Here is a 23,611-nt window from a genome sequence, read left to right as displayed (position 1 = left end):
CATAGTTCTAACCAGGAAAGTTGCCACTGCTAGTAATGCACTGTCTGCTAAAGTTTTTTTTCAGGGTAGAACTGGCATTATAATAGTTTTTCATAAACATAGTGTATTTAAATATAGTATTTGTACTATATATACACCATGATTCTGATACTCTCTAACTTGAGCTAAAAGAATGCTGATATTAATGTTGATCACAATTGGATAAGCGATTCTCTTGATAAATGTGAAACCCCTCAGTATGACATATATACATACATATGCACCCAATAAATCTGTTTCAGGGGATAAATTAGTAGTATTAGTCACTCTGGCAGGTAGTCATGTATCATGCTAAACCACAAAATAGATTGGAAAAGGGGATGTTTTAGGGTATCTGCGACCCTACTTTCACACCCTAAAGAAAAGACCTAATAGCTAATTTTAAATGAATTAGCTCTCACTGGAGAATAAGGTCTGGTTAATGAACTCTTAACTTGCTGATCTAATCACTCACTGGATCCTTGAGACAGACTCTCCAACTCCCCTACCAGTACTTATCATTGTTTCTGTGAAAACACTAAAGTAATCATCAAGTGGAATATTTCCAACAGACAACAGATTTGGATAGACACCCAATGCCAACAGATATCTTATCTCTGAAAGGCAGTTTTTTTATACCCAATTTTTTGCAAGTGGGTTTCCCTTTGTGTTTTTTTTTTTTTTTAATAAATCGGTTCACAACCACTAAGAACACAGTACTTGCATGTACTCACAGCTCTCAGTACTTACACCCTGTTCTCGAACTCCTTGTGAATATTACTTGGCCCCGGCCTAGGCTCCTCGTTTTTGCATACGTTGTTGAAGTTGAGGCTTTTCTGCTTGGCATAAAGCTGATACTGGACGTACGAAAGAAGACGGCCGGCCTGTATACTGAAAAAGGAAGCATGACGTTAAAAAGAATGATCAAAAGTGATGAGAGTTACTGAGTTCATCTGAGGAGACCTTTCTTGTTTGCTTGATTGTGAGTAGAACAGGTCAAACTAAACAACTTTTTAAATTTATAAAGTGTGTCTTGTTTCTTTAGATTTCCTAGAGCTGCAAAGGGCAAATTAAATCAAAGAAAAAAATCATACAGTGTATACCATATACCACAAAACAAGACCTAGTTCCGAGTATTATTAGTTAAGCAGACAAACATTTTGGCCAGTGCATTGTGACAGACAGCGAATGAATCCTAGTCAACAATCTCCCTCATGAAGGTGCTGTACAACAGGAACAGTGTGCCCCGGAATAGATGGTTTGGCAGTTCATTCTCAGGTCAGTCGGAAGCCAGACATCCAGGAAGGGGGAGGAGTCACAATGCCAGAAGTCATCGCCCTAATGCGGTACACAATGTGTCAGTCACGGATTGGAGGATACGTGATTGAACTAGCCATCACAGGGGGCGTTGACTAAGGGTATTTCAGGGGATGTAACGATGCAATCTGTTCCTTTGTTATGATTATTGCAAGGACCGAGAAAGGAAAAGGACCATTAATTACCTATCATGAGTGTAAAGTGTTATGTTTGTTTGTTGCTAACTGTCTGTGTTTGTCATTGTTAGACGGCTAACATGAACTCGGGAGCTGTCTCTACAAGCCAGCACCAAACCAGGACTACACTGCAGCACTAATATACCATTGTTGTCTTGCACCACACCAGCACCAAGAGCACTCACTATCGGTAGAAGTGTTTGTATCTGTGTTGTATGTCTGGGTTTATTAATATTTTTTCGGGACTGAACCCCATGGTTTATACGCTGGCAATACACATTGTTGTGTAGAGCCAGCATTATTATTTTGCGGTCTCAAGCAGACCAAGAGAATTAAAAAGACTGTTTGAACCATGAACTTTGTGTCTGTCGTTGTTTGGAGCACTTGCCTCACCACTACCAGGTATTGCAGATCACCATGGCTGTAAACTGGCGGAGACGTAGGATTATAGAGATCTGTGCCAGACACCTTCGACGTATGCTCCCAAGGCTGTCTGGATTGGAAGCAGTGGATGTTTTCACGTGAAATGCAGGTTTCCATGTGAAAATGGGATTTACCCTATCCCTCTCTGTGTTCGACTGTTTCGGCCACAAACCTGATTCTCCCGAGTTTCTCTCCCAAACGTGCATGCGCATCACTACTTCATGTGTCAATAACAACACATGTAAACTCAACCATTGCCGACAAAAAAGCCAATCAATATTTCTCGAGGAAGCAGAACAAAATAAAAATATGCCATTGCACATCATGACTTTTATTGTACATGCATTAAAGGAAAAAGGCTTTTTCTTTTTTTTTTTTTTTTTTATCTCACACAAGGAATACATGTTAAATTAAAAGGTAAGCAGTGCAGTTTCACTTGACGTTGCCTCTGCCTGTCCCCTGCAGAGTGCTGTGTCTGTTGATTGCTCATTTTTGGTCAATGTAAGCCACCTCCACCTTCACAATAAGCTACTGACCAAAAGGTACACCTGGACTGCTGGGGCTTTTGATATGACGGTGGTCACAGGTAAGTCTCTGACATTATCGTACACAATAAATTATTGCTCACAAAACATGTGCACGGATTGGTATGTAAATTAGCCAAATACTGTGCATGTAAATTAATGCGTTGTTAGTAAATGGGGCAGTAAATTTTGATTTATTGCGCACATCAGGCTTACTACGTTATGTGTGCACCAACTCCAAATTTACTGCCCTTTCGTAAATGACGCCCTATAAAATCGCTGACAAAAAGGGAAAAAACAAAAAATAAGATTTGACACTAGACTATGTGAAACGTATTAAAACTATACCACACAATTAACCTGTTAATTATTTTTTAATACATTAAAATACTTCCAAAGCAAGACAAACCTGTCTGGCTGGGGCAGTAAATTAATGAGAAACATCTAATTATACTACACAATTAAAGAAGTATGAACTCATATAATAATGCTTTTTAACATCTCCAGGCTGAATAAATAAAAAAAAAAAATCAGGTGGTACAGTTTAAGACATTTCAGTTCAGTTTAAAATTTAACACAGAAAAGGTGTCCCAAACAATTCCCATAGAGGTTGGGGGCACTCCAGGCACAGCTAAACCAACACTGCATCACCATCTGTTTTTACTGTACCAGGTATAGACAGAGAATGTGTCAATACACAGGTATTTCTTTCTACATATTTAATAATTAAAATAATACTGCAGCAGGGCCGCAGGAGAGAAGCCCTGCACATGAAAAGAGGGCGGGGCAAAGCCCTGCCATAAAATATGGTGTTTTGTTTTTGTATTTTTTATTTTAGAACTGGGTACCCCTCTGCCCCTGTGCAGTTTATTTTGTATTTGTTTTGTTGTATTATTATTATTATGTATTTATAAATATGACGGCGTAGCTGTGTTGTTTTGTGGTTGTTTTATTAAATGTGACGACGAAGAGCCGTAGGTTTTGTTTGGCAGCGTGGATGGGAAGCCCCATCCACAATTTAAAAAACCTTGTGCAGAAGATGGCCATCTTCCGAATTAAGTGATTAATTTGTTGCTAATCGGGAGATGGTCACCTGCATATAAGCCTTCAGCTCTCTGCACTCTAGGTGGGTGTTCAAGAGGAGGAACGAGAGCGAGAGAAACAAACCCGAAAGTAAAAAGAACAACTAGCTTAAAGGATCCGTGAAGGCTGCTGCCCAACCGGACCTTAGGGTCGTATTTAGTATGCAAGATTTGTGTTTGTTTGAAAATTTATTTTGCTCTGTGAGCAGTGTTTTTTGTTAAAATATTATATTTATTTTTGTGTTTTAAATAAAACAGTGCCGAAAGCGTCTTTTGCCCTGCAGTACTTGTTTGTTTTCCTTCCTGCTTCTGGCCTGACGTCACCACTACAGCCATCCCTGTCTGTGACGGAAATATAATGAGTTCTGGTTGTAAATCTCCCTCTCGACCTGTGAGGGAGCTAAGTAGGGAAAGTGAAAGGCTTTGGACAGGTTGGTCTGACAGTTTATTCCCTGGGTCGGGAGGTCAGTCAGTCTGGAAAAAGACGAGACTCCGGTGCGGGAAAGTATTGACCTGGAAGGTAAACGAGGTAGCAGCTGCAGGCAATAAAATCAGCTGTAATCATTTACCAAGGGATCATGCATAATCACATAAAAGGGCCGGAGAATTGTAAATCTTTTCCTTCGCTTGGGTTTCAGAGTTACGAGGAGACTAGAAGACTGGGAGATCCCCAAAATAAAATAAAGAGTTTGTGAGTGTTTTGTTGGTATTTTCTGTTTAGTAACTGTCTGTGTTTGTTTTGTTAAATAGCACTAGAAAAAGTGCTATTTAACAAAAAGCCATATCACCACAGCACTTGTTTTTCACCAATAGCACGTAATATATTGTACTTCACCACAAGCACTGAGAGCACTCACTTTGAACCTGTGCTCGTGTGTGTCTAATTGGGTATGTTTTGTACCGTGTTTATTGTTTTCATTACTGTTTTCAATCCTTGTTTTCAACCCTTTTTCATTACTGTGCAATACACATTGCTGTGTATTGCCAGCTCATTATTGTTTTCTGACTGGTCATCAGACAATTGGATTTCTAATCATTAAAACCCTCATTTCACCCGTACTTTGTTGTCTGTTTGTTATTTGTAATTACTGCATCCGCACTGCACCTGCTATACACCTGCTACTAATTAACACTTTGCCACACTGTCACAAATACATTTTTATATATTTAGCAACAGTGTCTACAGTTGCAGCCAAATGTATTGGTACCCTAGACTTAATATAAGAATTTAAGAAAACAAGCAAGTTACAAGCATTTAGTGAATATTAGCCACCTACTAATATGGCAAAGACCAAAATACACAATTTCTGGTAGTTTAACAAACATATTTATGAAAAAAATAAAAGCACTTAAACAATTTCAAATACTTGTTCATGACAAATGTATTGGCACCTTTACATTAAAAGTCTACTTAATAGAACGAATTTAAAAAATATATTTCATTGATTGACAACCATTACACAGTAACTAAGCTGTATTATAAATAGGGCTTCTGATTTTCGGTTTTAACCGATAAAACCTGATACAAAAAAAAGAATTGGTAGATAGCCAATAAACACCGGAAAACACTGGGAAAACTGTGGAAATGGTTAATCAATTCACATTGACTTTACCCTTTTACCCATTAAAAAATAAAACCTTCTACAAAAACAATAATAAATACATTTCCCACTGCTGCTGCTGGGCAATGTTCCACCTTCTTGACTTGTATCTATCATTGATTCGTTCTGAATACTTTAAACCCGCCCCAACTACTGAGTGACAGCACATTCCTACATTTCTATTGGAAACTCCACTTGTGAGATTTAAAACGAGATTACAATCAGGATGGAGGCTTGTTATTGGGATTTAAAGCTGTATTACAGTTAAGATACGGATGATTTAAAACAGAATTGTGGCGAAATGTAAAAAAATGCCTACACACAAAAAACCCAGAAGAATGTGCCCGTGACCATAGAGATTTCGTTGTGGAAGACAGCAAAGGAAAGAAGGTAAAACTTAAGTGTGCAAGTACTGTCGACTTACTAATGTACATATTTTGACAGAAAACAAAAAAAAAATTCAAGCATTTTGGAAAGTAACCGAAAACACACATTTCATACAGCATATCAAAAAACGAAAGCCCTGGAAAAACGATTTACATAAAACTCGAAAATAGCTAAAAAATAAGCACCAAAAAATACAATTAATAAAACCCAAAAAACAGAAGCCATAATTATAAAAGTCAAATCGTCAGAAAAAGAGGTCATTATTTCCAACATCTGTTGAAGAAGAATGTTTTGGCAACACATCAGTTGATGGTTAAGACAAATGACTTGGATTCATGTTTGAGAAAAGCACTCGTAGCAAACTACTTCAAAGGAAATGGCTACAGAACAGTATCAAAGAAATATGGAATACCAAAATCCATAAGCAGAGCAATAAATCAAGAAGTAGCAGTTCAGGGATTGGAGATATTCATGTGATTGATCGAATGATCAAATGACTGCAGCTATGTATCAAAACACTCTACAAAGTACAATGATACCTTCTACTTGTAGGCTGACTGGCAAAAGCCCGCCACACACAGCCCGAATCAAGCCGTCCTGACTCATCTCATCCGAGTATGCACAGATTCTGCGATCACTTGTGCTCAGTTTTGGTTTGACGTCACAATTGAGTTTTTCCCGACTGGGTGTCGCACACTGCTAAGACTGAATTACTGACCACAACTAGATACTGGTGATTACTATGTATGCAAATGTAATTAATACTGCCCTGTACACATTTTTGTATTAACTTAGCCCAACATAGCGATCCTCCTATTATGCATGGCATCGTATGCTGATTAGACAGCAGAGGCAACCAAAAGAAGCGCTTAGCCTATTAATTTAGCTATTGACCATTTACACTGTGCAAACGTTTCAGGTAGTGTTTGACTTTTTGTATAGTTTGTCTACTACACTTTAGCCTGTGGTAAATAAAATCCAACCTGTTGATTTTTATTTGACTTTGGCGTTTTTTTCTCGTTTTATTTGACTTTGGCTCTAGGGGTTTGTGATTTGTGACCTATTGGAGATCGACGCACCGGTTACTTCTGTTTTAGCTCAGTAAGAAAATATAGGCTGCCAGTTGATTGATAATAAAAGGATAAACTGATAATTTACCATTGATTAGTAAATGCCTAAAAATAAATTACATTCAGATGTGCACATATCTTCATGTCACTGTTTAATACTTTTCTTTCAATTTTAATTAATACAACAAATTCGTAAAAGCCAATGCAGCTGCAACTATTGTCCAAGTATAGTTTTGGAAAGAAATGTTCAGTAAGGCAAAGCTATGTTCTTGAAGTGTTTGGGTACTTGATAAGCTAAAATAAAAAAGGTTAATACAGATGTGATGTAGGATATATAAAACTTGATTTTACTTATTGGTGCACTGTTAATTATTACTTTTTACAAACATTCAAGTACCACTTGTCAGTGGTTTACACTGTTACCACTAGAATTTACAGTTGTTTGAATTTCGCACTTACAAGTGGACTTGCATAATAATTTACAACTTTACCACAACTTTTTTCTCAAGGCAGTTGAGGGAAAAAATCCCTGCAACTGTCCTTGCAAAACTTGAATCTCTTGAATATCTGGCCCTAAATTTCTTGTATAGTTGGGTGATTTTAGAAATGATGACCATAATTAATGTGCAACTGTAATTTCTGCAATTGTGGCAATTGTAGCACTGTCAGTTAGTAAACTAAAAATCTCTATTAAAAATCACAGTTTATGAGCAGGCAGAAATTACAGCTGGGTACCCCTATAATCCAGCCATAACAACAATAAAGAATGAAAGAGAACACAGTCAAACCAGGTAGGAAGATATATATTATGATCAGTATCAGTATAAAATAAAAACTTGAATACCTGTCTGTGATCCATTCTGGTCGTACTACCTTCTCTCCCTTGAGCTCCTTGATTTTGCTGTTGGGCAGATTGCTGGCAATGATATGTGTGGTTTTAGATCTGGAGTAGTACATGTGGTATTGACCTCCATGGAGCATCATTAACTTCCGCAGTTCATCTGCTGTGGGTTCTGAAATGAATACAAAGCTGTGCTTTAAGGGGAAAAAATGTAGCTTAATGTTTTCATGATATTGAGACATTCACACTTCTAACAGGCCACTTGCACCTATAAAAGCAAATAAACTTCCAGAAGGCATAATACAATTAACTGAAGCAACCAGTTCAAATACAGGCCTTCTCAAAAAATTGGCTAAATGGCAGAACTTAAGATTTATGTTTCAATGCATCAAATCTGACCAAGCTGCAATAACAGAGTAATAACAGGGCTTAAAAAAAACTAAAACAAAAAAAAAAAACTAGCATGTTATTTCCTCTCATTAGCACGTCAACTTTTCAGTCCATTAAAATGTTTTTCTGCAGCTGGTTTGATTAGACTCATTTAATTCTGAATTGGGTGAAGCCCATTTATCTTGCCTACAACTGATTTAATCTTTGTGCAGTAGGTATTAGGATCTCAGGTGACACAAACTAAAGTTCTTTGGTAGTTTTATGTTTCGGATAGTGTTGCAATACATATACCATATGGTGGCAAAAAACAAACAAAAAAGACTTTACTGTGAAAACTTGTTGTGAGGGTCATACGAGCACACTTAGCAATTTGAAAATCAGCTTTATTGCATTTGGGGACTTCTTTTGGATAGTCATGCTGTGACGCTGACAAAACATTCACAGTCACTGCCCTGTGAAATCTGTTTGAATCTTTATTGCACGTATATGTACAACACAGGAGACAGTAACAATAAGTAAAGTAATATGTTTTATTTTACAGTCTGGAACAGCCTACTCACTTAAATGTGTTGTTTCCGGCAGTGTTTTTTCTTTTCTTTTTTTTTTTAATTATTTTTTTTAAATGAGGGGGTTCCCCAGATTAAAAAATAACGTGCATATGTATTTTTAGACAAGCTATGGTTTCCGACATTAAACAGTGTGAACCAAGTGAAAGACAGATGGTTTGCAGGTCTGGGTGAACAGGAGAGCAAGGGAGAAAACAAGCCAGAAGATTAAAAATGAGAGGGTTAAGAGTGAGGCCTCCTACAGGTACAGTGGTACACACCCACTGTAACTACACTTGCACCACTCAATGTGCTAGACTAAAATCAGTAAATACATAATTTTGTATATTTTTTGTGTCACTGAATTAGGGCTGTGTCTGAAGGGTCGTTCGCTAGCCAGGAATTCGAAGGTTGTTTTAAACCTTCAAAAGGTTTGTCAGGTGACATTCATGCACTGTATGTTTTTAGTTTTTTTCTCTGTTAAGAGAAACCGTTTGACAATGTGTGACTATTACAAAATCACATGCAAAATTCGATCTTTTGATTTGTATAATGTGTATTACGTAAACAAAAGTTGTATTAAAATCCAGTACCAAATCGTGATACGTAGCAACTATATATGGCGTTGCTGTCATGTATGAAGCACGGTATATTATGCCAAAGCACTGTGGGGGGGTACCTATAGCAGTTGTAGTGCTTCAGCAAAATATGTACTGAATACCTAGTGTACAAGACAGTGTAAGAGAAGTGCTATGGTAGAATATGTTTGAAACACATAAAATTGTGGGACGTGAACGTGTATTAGAAATGTAACTGGATTCATTAATAAAACTGTGTGTCTTGAGAAACAGGGCAAACTGCTGTGTCTTGAGAAGGGGGTTTGCAGACATACTGAACTATGTGGCCTTTTGACCTACTGATAAGGCGACCGGCGCCTGAACTGGATTAGGCAGAGCGGACAGTTGAATTATGGACAGATAATTCACATGTGCAACAACAATCATTTTGATGCAAGGAAGACATAAACTAGTGATGTCCCAATGCAAAAGGACATTAAAACATCAAAAGGGCTGTGAGTTTTAAAAATGGCAAGATACACAAATGATCTCATGAAAGTGGCTATTTAGCAGAGTGAAAAAGACTATAAATTTCCAAGCAGAACTAAACATTTTGCGCTCCGCATCGAATGCTAAACAAGGTGCTGTCACTCTGCTAAGCAAAGCTGCAACTCCGGGACTCTGCGTAAAAACTGAACCAAGACGGGACTCTGCCTAAAACGGACCCAAGACGAGGTGCAAGCTGCAAGCGAGTCAACGACCACAAGCAACGAGACTGAGGCCCGGCTGGAGGACTGCCATAAAACTTAGAGACTTATCAAACAAACCATTCTGGGTCTGCTGTACACCTAAAACCAGTATCCAAAAGAAACTGTGCCCTGCTACCTGCATAGCTAAAAGATTCAGTGAAGAGGACAGAGAAGAAGGGCGCTATTGCGGATCCCATACCAAAGACTGAAGACTTTGTAGCAACTGTTTGTTGATTCTATCAAGAATTGAAAGCTTTGTTGCCGAGTTTGATCCAATGTGGGATTCAAGACTTTGTTGTTGAGAGGAAAGTTTTTGTACTGGACACTTCAACAGATTGAGTTTCCAAACCAGCAGGCCAAAAGTCGAAGCTTCAAGGAACCATTACGTATAATTCCAGTTGCATGTTGCTTTCATGGAACTAAATTAATTAATCGTAACACCTTCACATAGTTGAACTGTTAATTATTTAGTTTGCACACTCTGCGTGTGAAATAACTTTTAGTGAAACTTGATGAAGTAACTATGAGTAATCTACCTCATATTGTTGTATGAAGAATTTCTTTAAAAGTTAACTTGCCATATACTTAAATCGGTGTTACCAATAAAAAGCTTAATGTCATATTTTCTAGGACTGTCTGCATCATCTCAGTTGGGCTGGGTGCATGCATTTCTGTGTGTGTGAGCAAGGTACTAGCTACGGCACAGCCTGCTTCCTGTTGAAGTTGATGCCTTGTGTGTGAGGAGATAGGTGGTGTCATATTACAATTGCCTGCTAGCCAGCATGAGTGCAGTGAGAACTTTGGACTTGTGTTTGGTGCTTTGAGACGAAGAAATTAACTTTTCTGATTTCTGTTTATTATTTGTGTACTTAATAAAATACTATTGTCGATTAAACATTCCTTGTGTCTGTGCGTGTATGTGTGTTCATAATAAATCCTCGATCTTTGTAACACGTCAATTAAATATTATTAATAAGAGAACTAATCAACCCAGATAAAGATTAAATTAACAATTATTGAATTGTTCCTACAAAATATACACCAACACTAATCATTTTAATTTCGAAAACGGAGCACCATCCACCCCTCCCCCCTCCTGTTCGTGTTATCCAGAGGCAAACCTTTCTTCATTCGCCATCTCGACAGCAAAGCATTGTATAGTGTAAACTGTTTTGAAAGAAATGTCTAGAAACCCCTCTGCTGTTTGGGATGTTTTTGTTAAATACTAAGACGACCAAAAACTAAGTTGAATGCAAACTGTGCAAGCCACTGTTGATGTGTTATGTAGGCACAACCAATCTCCGGGGGTCACTTGACAAGCATAAGTTCATATTATTTGTAGTATTTTTAGTAGTAGTAAAATGTCACTGGAGACTAATAACCTGCTTGGAACGATGACTGTTAAATAAACTTTGTTTTGTCTAAGTCCTCTGCAATTCATGCTGCTGCAATGCAAGCTTACTTTATATATCGCAAGCAGCATCAATTACGTGTAAATAAACATGTATTTTTATGTCAATTATAAAAACATGATGTGAACTACATGTTAATGTTGTATTCCATTTATATAGATCACCTGTAAAATAATAGGATTTTCAATCAAATATAAACAAGTAGCTATAGTGACGTCAATAAATTATGCAAATTAGTATCAGAAGGTTCGAACCTTCCTTCATCCTACATCCTACCTTATGTACACATAAAAATGACAATATGACAGGCAAAATTAAATAGGCTTCAGCTGCTTCAGAATGCTGCTGCCAGAATGCTTACTCACGCTAGCTGCTCTAAAAATATCACTCCACTCACATATTTTTGCATTGGCTTCCTGTGACTTAGAATTGATTTTACAGTTTAAAAGATTAGTACCAATAATGGCATTCTTTGAAGTCAAAGAATGCTAATCTATTGGCGATTCCAAAAAATTGACTAAAAATCAGCTGGGACAAAGGCTTTTAGTTCCTATGTCAATCGTGTCCCTGTGTTTTTTCACAACTTTCATTGAAAGGGCATTTGAAGATTGGCAGGAGGGTGTATGGTCGGTATGATAAACAACATAAAGCAAAATATTTGGGACTATAATTTGCTATCTCATATTCTCTTAAACAAAACCCTGTTTCAAAAGTTAGTAGTATACAAAATTGCTGGAATAATGGCTCACCAGTGTAGCCATTGACATAAATGGCCACTCCGCTGAAGATATTAGAAGAGATGCCCTCCTTCTGCTGCTGTTTGGGTGCCTCCAGTTTAAACTGCTCCTCCAGCTTGCAGACTTTGGCAGCCTTATATCCACTCTGTAAACAGAATCAGCACTTGATGCAAATTATACTTCATTATGAACATCGACCCAATATAAAAATAAGAACATCAGAACATTTTAGCAATAAAACCTACAAAGTTAATACTAATTATTTGTGACTCACTGTGACCTTTACAGTATGTGGAATATCAAATGTCAACCGAAGAGTTTTGTGATCCTCTTGTTCATATAACAGTAATGGTCAAATGTACATATTAACTTACAACTTAGAGTTTTGGGGATGTACCCAATTCCTTAAATAAAACGGTGACTATAAAAGCAATAAAGCCTATATTCTAAAAAAAAAAAACAACAAAAAAAACAAACACACACACCACCATACAGCTTGAAATCAAAGGCCAGATGTCCAGCAATAATTCATTTTCAAGCCAACCATTCCAGATGGCACCAACATGCACTGCAGTGTGTTTAAATGTTTACGCACCCAACCCCCCCAGACATCATCTTCATTGACCCGCTTCCTCCATCCACCTCGACTCATAATGAAATCTCTGTGGGAAAAAAAAGAATGAAAACACAAGAATAAGATACACAGGTTAATTCTACAATAAATGTCAATACAGTTCAGATAGCCCCTGACAGATATATACTGGGGCTTCTACCAATTCCTTAATATGTGAAGGTATTCTGTTCACATATCATTTCAAAAGGTTAAGGTCAATGTATTATCATTTAAAAATCTACAGAAGGTTTACTTTGCCACCCTATCTATCTATTGTATTAACTCACTATTGTATAAATATACCTCGGTATGGGTAGAAAGTATCTGAGCTATCTTAATTAATGCAGTCGTCTTCCTGTTTAGATTCACTTTGTATTGCTTTCTATTTCAGTGAAATTTTTTTAAAAGGTTAAAAGCATTAAATTCCATGTAAATTCAGGACATTTTGGGCAAAAGTCCTTTTTTAGCTGTGTAGAAAGAAAAATAAACAGTGTGGTAAACTTTGTATTTTTTGTACATCGCAAAAAAAGAAACTTCATTTTTGTACACTGCAGTATTACCTCCTTTCAAACCTGTAGAGACCCTGTTTTCTGCCAAGGTAAGCTCCTTTTGGTTTCTTTTTGGCTGCCATTTTAGAGCGGGAATATCTTGAAAGCATTCACTTGCCTGATACGGACCAGGCTTGTGCTCGTTTACGTTACTTTACATTGCACATGCTCATTTAACTGCATATATCACATGCTCAGTTAACTGCATATATCACATGCTCAGTTAACTGCATATATCACATGCTCAGTTAACTGCATATATCACATGCTCAGTTAACTGCATATAAAGTATCACTGCTTTGCAGTAAGCCCTGTGAAATTATTTTAATTTTTTTTAAATGTTCGTTTTATTTTTTACAAATGGTTATTTCAATTTTTCATTTCACTAGAAGACTGGCTCTACCTCCTTTACGCTCCCCTGCCTCCAGAGCCCGCTCCTTCTCCACCCTCGCCCCGCAGTGGTGGAATGACCTTCCTACAGATGTCAGGACTGCCCAGTCCCTGACCACATTCCGGCACCTCAAGACTCACCTCTTCAAACAGCACCTGTAGAACTCCTGTTTTTCCCCCAGGACACTGATCACCCTTCCTTAAATGCACTTTACTTGCTCTTATCTGCCCCCTATTTTACTGCATTTAATCCTGTACTTCAGAGTACTGTAATCTGTCAAGTGTTATTTAATCTGTAGTATTTTGTATTTAATTATATCCTGATGTAACTATCACTGACACTTATCTGCTGTATTATTGAATCGTATTTTGTCATACTTGTACTTGCTAGAACCAAAGTGATTGTATTTATCTTGCTCTTAATTGTATTACTTGTACTGCGATTCTTGAAATGTATTTGTTTACGACTGTAAGTCGCCCTGGATAAGGGCGTCTGCTAAGAAATAAATAATAATAATAATAATAATAATAATAATAATAATAATAATAATAATAATAATTTTATTACAGATACACATTAATAAATCAACTCAAAGAGATGTATATCAATAATAGTATACATAATGTTTTAACTACATACATCATTTTTATTAAACATGCTCTGCTTTTTTTTTTTTATAACATTGACAAACAGACCTCACACAGAAAAATTTAGCTACCCTCTCATTAGTGGCAGTAACAGTAATGTACAGTACCCCACTCTTAATTACCTGCCTATTTACAGTAAATACTGCCCGTGCCCTCTATAAAAATACAATAAGATCAAATATATATTTACACTGACCTACTATTGTGGGGCTGTCATAATAATTGCATATACAGTAATCTACCCATTTAAAAAAAACAAAAAAACAATATGAATTGTATTTCAAGCTTGGAGAAGTATACAACAGTATACAGCAAGCCTGGGGTTTCCCAGTAATTCCCGCTGTAATTGTGTTCCCATCCCGCTCTATTTCCTGCCACTGTTTTCTTTACCTTTGTCTGTATCTGTGTAACCTAGCCTGGTGTGAGGGCCAATGGGACGTGAGGGCCAATAAGGGGGCGGGGCTAAGGTTATAGGCAGCGCTGTGACGCCATTTTGTGTTGTTGTTGGTCTTGTAACCTGGGGTGGATTGCACCAAGCAGGCGTAAGTGTTACGACGGCATAAGTGACGGGTGCAATTTTTTTGCGGAGTGCACCAAGGCGACGTAAGACTTATTCAGGTCATAAAGGGGTCGTAACTGTATGCCTGCTAGGGGGTAGGTGTAAGGCTGGCGTAGACAGGCAAATAACATAGGGGATAGAGGCAGAAAGTTAAATTTAAAAGCAAAATCAGCTTCAAATATTCTAAAATAACATTTTGTTTAGCAAAAGCCAAAGATGGGTGGAACAGTACATTGGTTTGATGACTTAGAGCAGGGGTTTTCAACCAGTGCTACGAGTACCCCTGGGGGTACTTCTAAGGGTCACAGGGAGTACGCAGAACGACTCGGAAATGCGCAAATAAAAATGAAAGAAAGAGAAAATAATGATCTTGAATTTTTTTTAATGGTATTATATGTTCTCTAAACCACAGTGTATAATTATTTAATCTTTGTTTAGCAGCTCAAAGTTAGCCACTAATAAAAAAAAAATCGCGTGCGCGATTTCGATTGCGTGGATTTCCACTCTGATATGTAGGTGAAGCAGGTGTCTGGCAATTGTGCCCGGAGAGCACTCTGTGTTGCTCGTGATTTTTGCTGTTTTCAACTACCACATACCAAACTTTGAAAAATTAAAAGAATACAATTCAGTACAACTGAACAGAATAGTACAGAACTTTTGGAATCATTAAAACTTCAAAAATTCAGTAAAATATTTCTGTACTTTGATACTTGTTGTTAAGGCATTGTAATAACGTGCAATTGAAATGAATAAAATAAAAGTTCTTAGCTGCTAAATAACAGACAAGATCTCCAGCCCTTAATGGCGAAATAGAAGGAAAATCAAGAACAAAGGCGACTGTTTAAATTTGCTTAATTGCAACAATGTAAAGCACACAATGCTCCAGCTAAGGTTTTGGTGGTCTGAATAATTCTGTAACTTTCATTTGCCTCAGTCTGCTGGTGCTTTTTTTGGCAGCTAAATCTCGTAGCCGTTTTAGCAGCAGAAGCTGTGTGTGTAATACACCACACGTAATTCATCACATGATTACAGGTGCGTTCGGTTGAGTTAAGATCCGATAATTGACTCTCTACTCTGAGTGTGTGTGTGTATATTATATATACAGTGTCGTGAAAAAGTATTTGCCCCCTGTCTGATTTTCTGCATTTTTGTACATTTTTCACATTTTATTTGATCATATTTTTTTGTGGGTTGTAGTAGTATATAGAGGAAGTCTGAGATGAAAAAATGACACCAAAGTTTGGTGCTTCTTTCATTTGTTTGGTGTGCAAGGTAATCAAACATGCAATCTTCAGGTGTGAAAAAGTTATTGCCCCCCCCCCCCCCACCCCCACCCCCCCGTTAACGCAACCCAATTAAAGGGATAATCAGGGTCAGCTGTTTGAGTACTTTGGTTAACAACCAGGCCTGATTTGGGCCAGCCCTGCCCAATATAAATCTGACTAACTTTGGCCCTTACCATTAGAGTGAAGTTGTCAGCACACAGATTCTAGAGGCACATCATGCCACAAACAAAAGAAATTTCTGAAGACCTCCAGAAAAAAAGTTGTTGCTGCCTATCAGTCTGGAAAACGTTACAAAGCCATTTCTAAGGTTCTGGGGCACCACCGAACCACAGTCAGAGCCATATTGTCCAAATGGAGAAAGTTTGGGACAGTAGTGAATCTTCCCAGGAGTGGCCATCCTGCCAAAATCTCTCCAAGAGCAAGGCGTAAAATCGTACAGGAAGTCACAAAGAACCCTAGAACAACATCCAGGGATCTGCAGGCCTCTCTGCCTCGGCTAAGGTCAGTGTTCATGACTCCACCATCAGAAAGACACTGGGCAAAAATGGGATTTTGACATTCAGTGTCAAAAATGCAGAAAATCAGACAGGCGGCAAATACTTTCATGGCACTGTATATATAAATAATTAGGGCTGTCAATTAATCGCAGTTAACTTATTTGGAGGTAATTAAAAAAAAAAAAAAAAAAAAAAAAAGCGTGTTCCCCTGGTAACAGGGGCAGGAAAAGTGTGTGCAGAAAAAAAACACACTCCCGCTTTGTCTCTTTCTGTCACAGCTGATTTAAGGCAGTGATATGCGACGTAACAAAAGGATCATACCGAACGTAGCATCGTCTGTTTTACACAGAATATTCTTCTCACTGGTGAAATTCCTATTTGCAGGTAATTTTTTTTCTTTATTTTTTTTTTATTACATGCTTATTTACATATTTACATCTCAGTGAATAAAAACATTTTAATGCTGACAGTCTATACATTACAGGTGTAGTACGCTCAAAACATTTACGCAAAAAAACACTAGGTGTTTTCAACGTACTGTATACTTCTACATTGAAAACCACACACTACGTACTTTCAAAACACTCTACAGTACATTAAGTTCAAGGCATTTACGTTGCTTTTTTACAGTTATGGCTTTACATTTGTATTTTCACCAAATGTTTGTTTTTCAGCTAAAGCTAACTGAATTAACCAACATAACAATTTACTAATAGAAACTTAAACTGTACAAACGTACTGTACATCAAAATACAAAGCAAAAATGAACTATATACACATTAAAGAAAAAAAAAACAACAGTACTAAATCCAAAAACGCATGCATACACAGACACAGACACACACGAATACAGTAAATTGGAATCTATGGCGAACGGATGACTTTCTTTCAAGCACAGGCCTACTGGTTTAAACTATTTTGCTCCAAAAACAACAGTCACTCTCAAAGGATTGCAAATGTTTTCGCTATACAACATGTTTTGAATATGTTATCTTGTTTAATAAAACTTTTTTAAAAGAACAAATAAATAAATATGTTTAATTCCTACTATAACAAATACTACAGTACTTGTTATTAACATACTAAAGTGATACTGATAGAACGTGTGTCTTTTTGTGGCTCACCATTATCGGTTTGTGTACTTTGTGTTTGTATATTAGTTGGCCATCTGTAATGAAAAAACATTGGCATTGTGTCTGAATATTAGCCTTTCCTCCACTGTTCCCGCCACCCTGATGAAATTCAAAGTGCAGCTGAATGTTTTGAACGTACACGCATTACACTCTATCAACTTACATTCAAAACACTCGAGAGTGTTTTATACTGTGGAGTGGTTTGGGCATCCTACACCGGGACCTGAAAACTTATCAGATCATCTAAACCTGACAAATACTGTGTTGCCAAAATAAAAAATAATAATGTCCACATGTGTTTTTATATATAGTTATTTAATGTGGTTTAAACTACTGAATGTTTATACCAACAGATTGCTACAAAATATTTATGGATTTGTCAAAGAAAGTTTTCTATAAAATATGCCAGCACAACAAAATGAAACAGAGAGCAATGCCAGTGATCTGTCTAATTTATAGTAATATTAATTATTATTATTATTATTATTATTATTATTATTATAATATAATATATAGATATAGAAGGAAACTGATAAAAAAAACAGTAATTGGAAATTCATTAAGGCGAGTAATAAACTGATTTAGCAGTTGGTTCAAACAATTTAACAGCAAATGCTGGAATCTTTCTGTATAATTCTGTGTAAATATAGAACTATAAAGAAGGGTTTTTTATGCTGGGTTGTTTTTTTAATAATAATAATAATAATAATAATAATAATAATAATAATAATAATAATAATAATAAAATACAGATTTCACTTATATAGCGCTCTTCATGCAAGCATTTACAAGGTGCTTTACAAGAGAAATATAAAAAACCTTGTGTCTAATATATAATCCAGCTACAAATAAACAGACCCAAACAAATATGTTTTCAGATAGGATTTAAAAGATTCAATTGTGCTTGCATTCCTGATATGAATTGGGAGCAAGTTCCAAAGACGAGAAGCATTATAACTAAATGCCCCGGCTCCGACAGAGTTCAAACAAATTTTAGGGACGGTCAGATTAGCATTTTCCAATCTCGGGGAACGATCAGGGACATATGGGGTCAGCAGATCTTAAAGATAAGGTCCAAGACCATTTAAGGTCTTATAGGTAATAAGAATTTTAAAATAATAAAAACAATAATAGCATCACTAATACAACAAACGAATACTTTTTTTAAAATCGCGAGATTAATCAAGATTCATTTTTTTGTCAGTAGAGTGCAACATAAAAAATAAAAAACGAATGCAAGGAGAATGGCATCTATGATAGAGTAGTTTGCAAGCATGAAGTGAACTGGATGTGTTAACAAAAAAAGTAGTACGTACAGGTAGAAGTACATGAAATATGTTCCCATAACAGTTTATTGCAGGAGATTAAAACAAATGTGACCATAAAAGGTTTGTTTTTCTTGGACAATACCAATAATTAAACTTGAACTAAAACATACCAGCTGTGTACCAACCAGTGTATGACCAAGTACTCATTTTGCAGGGACAAAAAATGGCCCTGCAAAATGAATACTTTTACTAAAAGACTTATTATTTCAGTACCGGTAAGCTCTGTGGATTCTAGAAATGGAAATGTAGATTAACTACAAATATGGGAGCCAATTCAATAAGAAGTCAAGTTCAAGGCCACTGGCTAGCAATATTGGAAATACTGCTTCACTCAAGCATACTACTTTTATATATGCCTTTTTTTCAGTGTATATATAGTGGGTGTTTGTATGTGTTTTGGTGGTGGTTGGCAAGGATGGGGTTAATTCCTGTCCCTGCCAAATACATGTAAGAATGTGGCTGTTCCCAATTGGGATAATTGGGAACAGCCACATCCTATAAAAAAAGAGAACCAGAAGCTCCATTAGGAGAGACTACCAGGGAGCTGGAAACAGAGAAGGTACAATGTTTGAAAATTATACTTCAATAAGTATTTGGTTTTTGTGACTGGTAAACAGCTTAGCTGTATTTAGTTAAGCACTCAAGGAAGGTTTTTGTTTTGTCTGTTCTGAATTAATAGAAGTGCGCAGGAAAGTTCTACACTGCAGTTTCTGTGTCTGGGTCAATTTAAAGTGTGCAGACCAGCCTTAACCAGGACGCTCGGCCACAAGTGGTACCAGAAGTGGGGTAGTTCCCTACTGACCCAGCCAGGGACTGAAAATAAAATAAATAAAAAGGATAAAAGAAAATGGAGCATAACTTAAGCTCTGCCACGCTTCCTGCATTCTTGGACCTGGGGAGGCTGATTAACTTTTTTAGTCTGCCCCGACATGAGCAAGCCGAGCTAAGGCAACTGCACCTTAGCGGGCTGACAAAAGCTTTGGCGGACTGGGTCTGTGGACGCCAGTCTCCAGTGACCAATGGAGAGTGTCTCCCTCTGTCTCTCCAGAGACAGAGAGAGACACTGCTCCCGCCTCCACCTACCTGTAAATTAATGGGTGTTTGTGTGTGTTCCAGTGGCATATTATCTGCAGAATACAATACAGTACCTATAATTCCAACATGCAGCTTATTAAAAGGAAGTGCTAAACAAACACAAACAATAACATGTACAAAAGGTAATATGGCTTGTTTATTGATAGATATTTTGACATATGTATATTAACAACAGTTTAAATATTCCTTGCTTGGCGTTGTTTTAAATGTAGTGCTGGATGCTTGAGAATATTTTTCACGTTTTGTCATCAGACATTGCTGAGCTCAGTTATCACAGCGAAACCAGCTGCTACAAGACTTTTGGAAAGTAAACACTTGCTATAGCAGGGCAATGCTTGGTGCTGATAGGTTGAAACAATAAGCACCCGCCCTCACATTGAAATGCTTGGTGCTAATTGGTTTAAACACTAAATGCCAACCCTCACACAGGATAGTTCAGGCTTTTCAACTTGCAACCCAATGCATTCTGGTACGTTTTACCTGTCTCGTGTACCATTCTTGCCTTTGAGAGAAACAGGACTATGCTTACCAGAATGCACTGGTGTAGTGGGGTGGTAGAAAAGCCCTGCACATATAAAAGGGGGCAGGGCAAAGCCCTGCTGTTTAAATATATTGTTTGTTTATTTTAGAACAGGGTACTCACTCCCCACCCCTGTGCATTTGTATTATTATTATTATTATTATTATTATAATTATTATTATTATTATTATTATCATTTCAAATGCATGGTGTATTATTTAAAATTGGGCCATTTTTAATTACGTTTTGCGAGAGAATTATGCTAGGCGGGTTGTCTTTTTGGGCGGTTTTACCAATTTTTTTTTTTTTTTTTTTTAAAAACATGAAATCTCTGCAATGATTGACACAACATGATTAACATAACACATTCATTCAGAATGAGAGTAAGAGCAGCGCGCACACACACACAGTCCCCAGCCCCGTCAAGCCACCAATAGGATTGTTTTTCTTTTTTTTTCCGGGGAAAATAGACAAAGTTATTAAAAAAACCCTCAGATCCGGCAAAGGAAAGATGCCGAAGTCATGGGCAAAATATAGTAAAATAACTCCTTCCTGGGAACGAGAAACAGTTTTTAAGGGTTAGAGTGTCTATTGTTGGAGCTCGACCACACACATTCATTAGATCTGACAAGAGCATCTGCGACTACCTTAATACTGTACTAACACATACCAGTTGCATCCTGGCTTCAATGTATCTCATTACAATAAATTAAAAAATGTGTCTTTGGCCAGTTTATCTACATTTTGTATTGGCAAACCTAACTAGCAATACGTTATTTATTACAGTAACGTAAAAATGCCTTTAAACAAATTTAACTGAGTTTCAATACATGTAAGCAGACATATTATGATATGATTGCAGATTAAAAAGTGTTGTTATAAGACGTTAGTGAGACCAGACCGTCAGATAAAATGTAGATTGTAATAGTAAAATCACTTTAATTTACAGGGTTTTAATGTGAAACAACTAAATAGGCTTTTAAATCGTCCAAGTCTCTCATTAAATACAGAATGAACGCTAAAATGAGAGCACAACATTTTAATAAATGATTAGTCTGTATTAATGTTAATACAATTACAAATAGTGATTGTAATAGTGTGTCCTGCATTTATTCTTTTTTAAATTATAGATTAATCGCTTATTAAAATGCTGCACCCTCGTTCTGCATGTACCAAAACACATTAAAACCACAGAAAAACAGCAATCCGAAATCTAATAATATTCAAGTTATATTTACTAACCCCTAAAAATGAAATATTTAATATTAGAAGTCTACTTGTTCACAGTTAATAAATAAAATGACCCCTTAAAAAGTAGCACCACTAAGAACTCCCTTATAAATGGCTTATTTTCTAATACAAAATACAGAGCTTTAGATTCACGCTGATATTTTTCAGTTTCCATTGCATTTGAAAATGAGTAATTTAATAGAGCGCATCTTTAAACAATGAAAGTAAATAGCAAAGTCTTTTTTTTTTTTTTAAGGATGGCTAATTGCTGATCCAGGAGACAAAGCCAACGGCTTCTGCAGCGTCAATAAGATATTCAAAAACAACGAAACATAGTAACAATGCTGCTCCACATTCTGCCTTGAATAAAATAACAAACTGCAGCACCCATGTTGGGGGTTAGCAACAAAAATAGAAGGGCAGAATTGAAACTAGTGTTTCTAGTGGCAAATCACACCACCATTTCCACTGTGGATTGCTTGTGTGAGATCGTCAAAGACATTGTAAATGACACAAACTGCACCGATCTGAGACATCCAGCTGCACAGAACTTAGTGCACAGCAGTGATAGTCAGTCTCTTTTTTTTCAATGATGGGTTCTTTCAGGAAGAAGTAGGCAGGATTTTGTAAAAGTAGTTCATTACAATTGCTAGGTGCAGATACGCATGGTTGAAAGGTCACTGATATCTATAGGGTAATTACAATATTTATAGGCAACATGTCATACTCCGTAACCTAACCGTGAATATTATTTTTGCTGTTTATTATTAATTAACTTCTTTAAATAATTACTCCTCTCCTGTAACTTATCTTTCCTTAAGGTTGCTGTTTAAATGCTTGCTGTTCACCCTGGTCCACTTTTGACACTGAAAATGATTTAAAAGTATTTTATGCATGCCTGCACAAAGTGGGGTGTAGCCCCCTCAATTGTTTGTTCTGGCCCCACCCCCCACATTATGGAACGTCTGGCACTGCTGTGATGGCAAATCTGCCATGCCACCGCCACTTAGATGTGCTTTCATTACTTGCATACTTGTTGCACAGTAACTTTTCAAAAACAAAGACGATGCGAGCGACTGTCAATTTTAGACAAAAAGAAAGGAGATTAGATTTTAATTTAATAATTATAATAACATTAAGATTACTAGCATGCAGTTGTAATAGCATTACAGTGATAAATACATTTGCTTTGTATTGTATTATTAAATGGCAATCATAAATCGTATCATTGCAAGTGGTTACCCCCCCTCCTCCCACAAGCGCCCTGTGGCCCCCCATGATTTGGACATTGCTTTATCTGGCCCTCCAGTGAATGTAATTTTGAATACCCCTGCCCTATAAATGTCCGATTCCTCCAAGGGGGGTCTTCTCCTGTCTTCAAATACTTGCCAAATCTTAAGGAAAAGTTGGATCACAGCCCAACAGACGCAGTGGGGATTTAATCTCAGCCTTCTATTGAGGGGGATCTGAGGAGCTGCACCAGTGGTGTAGTGGTAAATAAAGTAGGTAAACGGCTGTTTGGTGGAGTTGAACAGATAGAATGAACAGATAAACATGAACAGATGCATTGTTATTAGCCCTCAGCCAACCAGAGCCCCCCTTTGTAGATGGCATTTAAAAACAATACATAATCCGGCCATCCGCCGTACATTTTTTTGTGTGCATACCAGCACCTTTTTCAAACCCTTTAACACTGCAGAACACTCGCACACACACTCAAACAGAACACACAATCAACATTAAAATATCTTGTTTTTAAGTAATCCATGATTTGCACATCACAGGAGAGCAGAAGTGGGTAAACGCTATATTGGTCAAATTCAAAGTGGGTAAACTCAGTTTATCTGCATATACCCCCGACTACACCACTGAGCTGCACGCAGGTGTGTGGAACCTGCAAGCTGTGTCTAGTCCAGGCCCCTTTGATGCACACAC

At 37.1% G+C, this 23,611-nt stretch overlaps 1 protein-coding gene across 2 annotated transcripts in view; it reads right to left on the bottom strand.

Annotated features, from left to right (window-relative positions):
- Nucleotides 1-23,611, bottom strand: part of LOC117406564 (DNA repair protein REV1-like) — an 87,107-nt gene that overhangs the window by 37,877 nt on the left and 25,619 nt on the right. For both annotated transcript variants that reach the window (XM_059028804.1, XM_034010647.3), the window contains 4 exons: nt 12,425-12,491; nt 11,842-11,974; nt 7,443-7,611; nt 769-909 (listed from right to left, as the gene is read on the bottom strand). In XM_059028804.1, the coding sequence (XP_058884787.1) occupies nt 769-909; nt 7,443-7,611; nt 11,842-11,974; nt 12,425-12,481 (500 nt within the window). In that variant the 5' untranslated portion in view covers nt 12,482-12,491. The remainder of the gene's footprint in view (nt 1-768; nt 910-7,442; nt 7,612-11,841; nt 11,975-12,424; nt 12,492-23,611) is intronic.

The sequence above is a fragment of the Acipenser ruthenus genome, chromosome 8, assembly GCF_902713425.1.
Source record: "Acipenser ruthenus chromosome 8, fAciRut3.2 maternal haplotype, whole genome shotgun sequence".
NCBI lineage: Eukaryota > Metazoa > Chordata > Actinopteri > Acipenseriformes > Acipenseridae > Acipenser > Acipenser ruthenus.
This window is presented reverse-complemented; position numbering and strand designations above follow the sequence as displayed.